At 39.5% G+C, this 9360-nt stretch overlaps 1 protein-coding gene across 1 annotated transcript in view; it reads right to left on the bottom strand.

The window, feature by feature from the left end:
• THSD7B (thrombospondin, type I, domain containing 7B) overlaps positions 1-9360 on the bottom strand; it is a 273948-nt gene that overhangs the window by 24573 nt on the left and 240015 nt on the right. The window contains 2 exon segments of the mRNA XM_010575183.1: positions 6-101; positions 1517-1658. Of these exon segments, the coding sequence (XP_010573485.1) occupies positions 6-101; positions 1517-1658 (238 nt within the window).

Below are 9360 nucleotides of genomic sequence, written 5' to 3'. Positions count from 1 at the left end.
CGTGCTGACGGTGGCCCGGTCCCTGCGGCGGCAGCTGAGGAGGCGACGGCGCTCTCCGCGCCCGCAGGCGGCGTTGGCGCCCAGCTGGCACCCGCTCCAGCCTGCGGACACAAAGCAAAGGACGCGGGCGCTGCGGGGCACGGCCGTCGTCCCCTTCTTCACGTCTTTCTACCCAAGGTGCGGGGTACCTTCTTCCCCTAGGGCAGCGCTTCCCCGCCTCGGGGCAGCCCAAACCCAAGAACGACCCAAAAAGAAGGCTGCTCTTAAACCCCAGCAAGTCTCGGAGGAGAAACCGCTGGCTTTGCACTCAGGTATCCCCTTAGCGAAGCCGGTGCGTCAGAGTGCACAGAAAACTGTTAAACGCTGATAAAGTGTATCAGTTCAACCCAGTTGGCGCGTTTACAAGACGGTATTGTTTGAAGTAAAATTTCACTTTGATAAAATAGCTGGGGAAGTTTCTGAAGGGTAGCTCTGGTTTCCATTATTTAAAACTAAGCTCTAATACTGGTGAAATAAAAACAGTATTTCTACTGGAAGAAAATTCATCTTACTACTTGTCTGAAATTATGATGGTCAGAATACAACTAAACTGGAATAAACCTTAAAACACCATTTAAAATAAATAAAAAGCATAAGACAAACCACTAAAATTTCCATACACCACCAACAAATAAGAAGCATATGAGAAGAAAACCTATTACTTTGTGTCTTCCACCTCTGATAAACATGAACACATAAATATTCTGCATTTCTGAAATGTGATGATAAAAAAAGGCATCGTCCTGCTGCCTGTGTGTTTCTAGGGCTTTTATTTCAAATAGGCTGAGTTTACATTCAGATATTTTATCCTGTTTTGTTCTCCCTTCCCACCAGCCCCCAAAATCCTCTTAGATCTCTCCTCTCTCCACCTTTCTCATTTATCTGAGCTGGTCAAAACAAAAGGAATTTTTCCTTTTTTTTTGTTGTTTTTTTGTTTTGTTTTGTTAGTTCGTTTGCAACAGATCTAATTGCTTCTAAGGTACTAAATAATGCATTTTGCTCTGAATATCTTATGCCCACCCATATAACCCACATTTGCCTTCAAACCAGACTTTTGTTGGTATTATTGGCTTCACCTGAATCACACAGATGATACTCTTTTAACTGGAATTTTGCAATTAACTCTGTTGATAACCCACCAAAAAGAAGAGATCCCATTTAACCTGTCTTATTTCCAGTGTACCTGCAATGACAACTTAAATTGAAAATTGTGCATTTGTTCACTAACCTGTGGACAAAAAAAAAATGTAGGCATGTAATTAACTTTAGTGAAATCAGTGATGTCTACACATAACTGTTTTAATGTCAAGGCTTTAACCAACACCACTAGCAAACATAACTGAAAACACAACTGGAGAAAGCCTTTAAGGAGCTGAATCTTTTATACAAAGATATATGGAAAAGCAGAACATCAATTTAATACATGTTGTAACTGCTGTCACTTCCTGCTAAGAGTATACTGGAAAGTTATACCTACCTGTTAGATTGTACTGATATTGGAAGCAATTTTGGTTAAGAATACATGGCTTCATTTGTGAATCTTCAGGGCAGGGCTTCGTATTGACAGAAGACCTTAGCACTTGTCGAGTTCGGGTTTGCATAATATTCGGATCACACACCTATATACAAAAGCGATGGACAGTACAAGAGACCCTAGTAAATCATACAGACACCAACCGCCTGGGGTTGTTACATGCACATCCACGGCCATACCGAGCTACGATATAATCATGCTTCTGTTCTAAAGATACTTAAAAGCATATGAAGGAAAAGAAATGTGGTTCAAAGGTAAGAATCCAATATTAATAAAAGTCATCTTTTGTCCACCCCGATTCAGCTGTTTTAGGGACTCCTATACTATTTACTTCCAACTGGATAAAGACCGTGCTGTTTTGCTGTGGTCTACTTTCCACCTCTTTCCAAGACTTCTAGTGAAATGCCATAGTACTGAATAATGGGACAGGATTTCTGGCACAATTAATGTGTTTTTAAGTAATAACTGATGTTACAGCAAAGATTTCATTTCTAGGAAGGATATTTGTAATTACATATCAGTTACGATGCCGACAACAAGATGGGGTGACTTTTCAAAGTATGTGATACAAATATTGATGGCCGACTGCCTATAAACCAGGATTCACTTGTTTACATTTTCACGTGAATAACAACCAATTGAGGCCAGTTTTCATTTGTGTTTGTACATCACAGGCATGAAAATTGTTTGTTTTTAGCAGCCCCCCATCCTCACTTAGTACTGTGGCATGGGGCTGTTTTCCTTTCCATTTCGCTGCAGACAGCAATAGTGACCAAATGCTTTCAGCCTTGCAAGAAACATCCCCTTTATGTAGAGGAAAGCATCTCCTCAATCCCACAAATCCCCTCCTGCAGCCTCCTGCTTACCACTCCTCTGCAACACAAGAGCTCTTCTGTTTGGATGTCACACAGAGGCATCGCCCGGCTCTGCCTACGCATTTCTACATTTTTCCCTTGGTTTACTTAATTTGGGGCTATGGCATAAGCACTGGCTGGGCTATGGTGAACGCAGTGCCACTGCTGGTGCCCCAGCCCTGCCTGTCACATCCATGTCTTATGCCAAGGGGAAATATTTCAGGATGAAGGGGTCACAACACCAAAGATTAAATGCCTGTGACACCGGGCAAGGCTAAGGTGAAGAGCACTAAGGATTGCTGCTTTGTCTCATTAAATGAAATCACAAAAAAGCCTAAATAAGCTTATTCTGAAGCCAGGGTGATTACAGGAATACGTAATAGCCATTTCAGCTGCAAGGCTGGGACAGAAAAGCAGCCCCAAAGGCACAGGCTGCTGAAACTCAGCAGAGTTTTCTGGCAACCCAGTACAGCAGCAATGGGTGTGTGGAAGTGGTCACAGCAAACCTAATGGAAATGAATCCCTATTAAAGGTATTCACAGCCATTTACTGAACAAGATGACCTATTTAACTCCTAACAGTCTCTCATTAGGACTAAAGATTGCTCACGAACAGCAAAGAAAACCGAAAAAACAATGCATGTAGAAATATGTTTTCATAAATGCTTGGGAATTTAAAACATGATTTTTCAATAGAGTACTTTAATTACAAAAAATAACTAGCAGTTTAAAACCACAGGCTTATTATCATGCAATGAACTGCCTGCAAACACTGAACCCTGCACGGGTGAAATTATGGATAATTCCTGTATTGTGAATATTAAAGAGAAATGTAATGGCGTTGCAGCATAAATCTAGACCTCAGACTACTGTAAACTGGATAAATTGCACTGATGATAGCATAAACAAACAGAATAAATATCAGGACAAATAGAAAAAAAGTCTGGTCTAGTCTTAAAATACACCGTCAGGGCCTATTTTCCTTACGCTTACACTATGTGAAGGAAATTCTATTATGTTCTTATTGCTGACACACACCTTGTCAAATTATTTTGAATGGTAATCTTATTCGAACACCAGTGGTCATCTAAAATACCCAATTGTTCTTAATTATCTGAAAATTAAACCTCTGCTAAGCGTTTACCAATAGTTTACTGCCTTTTCCACAACTAATCTGATTGTTCATCCTCACAACTAACACTAATAACTTAAATGATTTGCCAATAAAACAAAGCAAATTAAAAAAAATCAAAGACGGTATCTCAGTAGCAGCTTCTAATTAATGTTTCTCTGCATTATGTCACCAAAGGGAAAAAGAATCCATGAAAGCTGTGACAGAAGTCTGTGCCATCTGGGAAATACCTGCTTTTGCTCCCTTCGAAATAAGAACCTGCAGACAGAAAATATGCATCATTTGTAGATAAGTATCTTGTTTTAATAAAATAGCGTTTTTTCCCCCGTCTAGCATGCTCCCCATTGTGCTCAATTACAGGGCACTGACGCAGCTCAATGCTGCACATGCTGTCATACAGCCACCCGCATTTCCTGGCTAGCAGGACCATTTTCCCTCTCAGATGTCCTCCCGGTGGGTAGCAGACCAGTCTAACAGGTCAAAGTCTAGCTGGTGTTTGCCAGGATCCAAATAAATGACTGGTTTACTGCAGCTCTGAAGCCGGCGTTCTCACTGCGCTGATGAGCCATGTTGTTCAGAAGCCAGAGCGGATGCGATAAGCTACCCACTTTTACCAGTTTTGAATAACAAAGAATCTCTGTAGGAAAAGTGTTCATTTAATCAAGCTGAGTACACGGGAAACATGCAAAAATTCAAAGTCGGCAAACTGTAACTAATATCCTGTAATATTATTTGTTGAATTTCTCTTTACGTCAATTGAGAAGTCAATTTAGTTTTATAATTGATTTTCTGGCCTTACTCTTTCAAGTTAACTATGTAAAAAATTGAGCCAAATATATATGGAACTGACTAAGCAGCAGGAGGGAATGACTTGTAAAGAAAAAGATGAAAGCTGGGATTTTCAAAGGAGCAAGAGGGAGCCGAGTATCCAGCTACCCTGGAATCTCAATGGGCTTGGGTGCACAACTCCTGCAGGACCCCTCCAAAATCCCAGGCTGGAAAAATTAAATATTTACGATGTGGCAAAGGTTGAGGAATGGCTTGGCAGACTCAAAGTCATTAGGGGATGTGAATGGTTAAAGTTAAAGAAGAGGGATTGTTTCCAGTGGGGAGATGCTGAGGGTACTAACAAGCAATAACAAAGAGAAGTGTGAAGGCTGCAAAGCATGAGGACGATATTATGTCACCATTGTCACCACTGCCATCACTTTCAATCCACCAGATACATGCTATCTGGTCCTGAATTTGGATCTTAAAAAATACTGAGAGAAAAACCTATCACCATCAATGGCAAAAACAATTTTAGGAGGTAGGACAGAAACAGCAATCAGTAATATTACAGAAAAGGCAGCAAAAAAAAAAGAAGTATTACTTGAGTAATTAAAGAAAGAAATTATCACAGAATTAATGAAGATTTGGGCAAGATTACAGAAGGGGTTGATTCTGAATATTCTCACAAATGAAGAAAATGACAAAACCAACTTGACTGTTCAAATGCTCTTCTATATGAAATAGTGAAGGTGATGTTCAGATACATGGATCAAGACTGTATCTGCTCTACCCCACTAGGAATCCAAGTTTCTTATCGCAAGCATGTAGGTATCTACAATTTGGGGGGTTTTAAATAAATAAACACCATCGTGATTCAGCAACCCTTTACTGAGTATCTTCACTTACAACTCCTCTCTTCCCACTGAGTGGATGCTGTACTTTTAGAGACATTATTTTACTTCCAACTGTTCTATTAATAACTACTACTTTCACTGATCATAGATTGAGCTTTTTTTAAAAATTATTTTTACATTAAGTCAGCCATTACCTCCTGTAAGGTAATCACAACTGGTTTGTGCTCAGCATTAGCCAACATTTCTTCTACAGTGGAAGCACAAGGAAAGAGGAAAAGGTGCAGCCAACAACACCATTAAGAGAAAGGCAGGTACATACAATGGAAGCGTTCAGTAGTGGGAGTTTAACTTTCACTTGTATTTTTGAGATCATCTCTTTATGGTCATGCTACTTATTTTCACGCCTGTGGTTATAAATCCTGTAACTAGTTTCCATAGTTGGAACAATGGGGTAGAATTGGGCGTAACAGCAAATCCCTTACACAGAAATTGAAAGCCAAGGTGATAGACTTAGATTGTAATGATTTATTAAGATAGATTTAGGCAGCATCAAACCCAGGTGATGGTTGAACTGAGCACAATGCAGAACCCTGTGCAGGTGCTGAAGCTCTCCACACGCACAGAGCTCACTGATCCATGCCAGGGTCCAGATCGAGCAACTCTTGCACAGACCTCATGTAGTGGAAAGAGAAAAAGAAAGCGGGGTGGAATTCAGCCTCTCGCTTGCGTCTCGGTTCCAAGCACATCTCCAGTGAACTGCAGTAAGAGCAACTCTGGAGACTTGGCACCTTTGCCTATCTTTCCAGGAAACTGAGGCTCTGCTCTGCTAGAGGGTTGGTGCCAGCAGGAAGGACAAGTAATTCTTGCTGCAGCCTGGGGACCGTCAGACTTTAGTGCCTGCTTAGCAACTGGAAAACCTTTGTCCAATTTCTGCCTCTGTTCTGGACAACTGAAAACCACTTCTGACGCCACCCAGACTAGAAATAGAGTAAAGATTTATGGACCAAAGAAGGACAATGGATACGGGTGCCAACTGGCCACAAATATAAGAGAGGAAACAAGTCCTAAGAAATAGAGGTAGCTGTGATGCATGAAGGTAGAAGGTCAGAGGCCTGGAGAACTCTATGTACCTTCAAGGTTAGGTGCCAACTCGGTTTGGCAGTTAAGTTTTACAGACTATGTTGTTTGTTGGATTTAGTCCAGATTCCTTCTGGATGACTGTAAGCAATGGGGTGTGTAATTCAGGCATGTGCTTCCTTTGGAATGAGTGGTAGGAATGGAAATAATTTCTGGATGGAAATAATAACAGGGACCTAACTCAGATCGTACATTAACAGCCTACAGCAGTAGGACGTCACACACAGACACAGTAAGTTTCTTTACGTGTATAACTATATTGCCCCAGCCTACTTTATTGTATTAAATCTCACCATTTCCATTATTCTTTTCTATGAAGTGTGAAAAAAGTTGAGCTAGAGCCAGGGATCTATAGGCCAGATTATATAAACCACTACAGAAACAAAATATTCTGAAGCCATGAATATAAATGTACATAAAATGTTAAGGTAGGAATGAATCAGAGTTCTTCCCAAAGGACCATTTAGAAATTATAAAAGCAATCATCTTGATTCTATGGAGGAATTCTTGGCATTATTAATACTGCATTTTTTAGTATTTCTTTTAGCCAATCATGTTTTCCACCATGAGCACTTGTCACTATTTTCAGCTAACATAAAAAGCGAGGGACACAAACATACACAAAAGATGTACCCAGCTTTTGCTCCAGACAATAACAGAACAGACAAAGCACAGAAAGTTTGTTCTGGAAGTGAAGGACATTAAATAAAATAAAACTGCAAGGTTATGAATGCTAAGTTCCAGAGTAAGAGCTGTTAACATATCACACATTAATATACACTACTAGACCTTCTTTGTGATGGATTTTAAAAGCTGTCCATTGATCTAGGCTCTCATATGCATCATAATTGTACAGCACAAAGGTTGTAACCCATTAGAGAGCCCCTTTAAGCTGTTTAATTTATCAAACTGCTTGTATAATGCATACTGCACTATAAATAGCCAGCCACATTATATTTAACTGGCTATTCATAAGGAAACATACAACCTCAAACTAAGGTAAATGCATTGCCAGCAACAGGATTTGACTATTTTTAACAGTGCAATGAACCGTTATATTGTTCATGCTGATGTGGATGTTTTGTAACAATTTAACAAGCCATTTACAATAACATGAGCAGTCTTTTGAAATGAAAATGTATTTGCATAAATTTTCTTTTTGAGATGCATCTAAGTTCTGAAACCTTACCTGCCTCCATATATAACCATTACTTTTTAAAAAACTATTTTTAATAAAGATGAGTAAAAATAAAACAAATCTAAAAAAATACAGCAGTTACCAACTTTTTGATAAAGCTATACAAAAAATCAAGTCACAGCTACGCATAAGGAGAAGTGCATGTTCTTCCAAAAAGCCTTGGACCAGCATAATTCTCATGCTTGACCTGAGTAAATTATCTCTTGGGCAAGAAATACAACTCTGTGCAAACTTCATTCTTCAATCCAGCCTCCACACTGCAGGTCCTCTGCCAAACCTACGTATGAAGGTACTAGTTGTGATGAAGACTTTGGTAATGCATGCAGTGAGCCCCAGCGTCTACAAGAGTCCCCAACTTCTCTTCCAGTTGGCATTTCCAAACTGCAATGACTCCGACTCACATCTACGATGAAAGTCACTGCAAAACCTGAGAGCTGGCTGTACTGCCTGGTGCCACTTCTAATATGATCAGTTGTTACAACATTACACTCCCCCCGCAGAATCAAGAGAGTAATAACTCCATTGTCGCAAGTCCTGAGCATTATACATCGCTATTGATCCATGAGGAAAATGCTCGCTGAAACAGAGACAGCTGTTCTCACTCACTAGATATGTAACCTCCTAAATGAACCAATTTCAGACCTCTTGGAATTAGCTGCTAGAAATGCCAACAGCTGAGGCAAACAAGGAGGCCACTCCGAGCGGCTACGGGGGCTGTGACAGCTATCCACACGACAAGAGAGGTAACAAAATAAATTTGAGGTAATTATTTCAGGGACTTGTAGCACAACTCGCATATTAACTCTTTTTAAGAATGCTTTGATGAATTCAATTGAAGTCAATTAATTACATTTCCAAGTCAGATGAATACAAAGTCGAGACACTGCAGGAAGTGCATGTTATTCGATCACTGAATATGTAACAGAGATGATAGGATTTTGGTTTCCAGATTGTTTAGCTGGGTCTTTGAGCAATCAAGTGATGATGTCTGACTGAACACGCTATTGTAGCTGGAACGAATACGAAATCTCTGAAGCAAAACGCAAGTCAATCTAATTTGCTTATGATTTTTTTTTTCTAACTAGCAAGCTTCAAACTGTTATTTTAAATGGCTTTAAAGCCTTGATATTCAAGTTACGTGGATGTTACTTAGCGACAAAGAAGAAAACTTTATGAGCCAAAAAATAGTCTTCAATCAGAGGGAAAACCATTTTGAATTTACGTCTCACAATAGAGAATGTGAGAAAAACAGGGAAGCTTTAAATCAGTAATTATGAGTTTCTTGAATCCAGTAAAGAGACAAAACCTCAAAAGTAACCTCGGCAGCTGCATTTCTAGGTCACGGCAAAGTGTCATTAGAGGAAATATTAAAATTCAGCTTTGTGTAGCAGGGTTAAATAGCACTATAATCAAGATGCAAGAATTGCAATTCAGTTGGAAAATACACATTAAAGAATTGTGGGATCATCTGAAATTACAAAAGACCACCCTAGAAACACAAATATGTAAAAGCAAAAGGGAAATGCAGCCAAAAAAGTAGAACAAATACAATGTTTTGGAAGAAAGAAGTATTGAAGAAAATACTTCCTATTGACAAAGCAGTCGCCACCTTTATGACTCATTGATTTCAACATGATTCAAGATCATTTACTATCCTGAAAGTGCAAAATTCACATAGGGAGAGTACTGCTACAAGATAAAACCGAGTAATACCCTAGAAAGTATCCAGAGTACAATGACATATTGACAAAAGGTACACTGGATAACCTAAAAGGCCTTTTTATATTCAGCTGATAAGAGTTAGTTATTCTGCTATCAGGATGAATTTATTAACAACACTAT

Source organism: Haliaeetus leucocephalus, unplaced genomic scaffold, assembly GCF_000737465.1.
Source record: "Haliaeetus leucocephalus isolate CR32 unplaced genomic scaffold, Haliaeetus_leucocephalus-4.0 Scaffold451, whole genome shotgun sequence".
In the NCBI taxonomy this organism is placed as follows: Eukaryota; Metazoa; Chordata; class Aves; order Accipitriformes; family Accipitridae; genus Haliaeetus; species Haliaeetus leucocephalus.
This window is presented reverse-complemented; position numbering and strand designations above follow the sequence as displayed.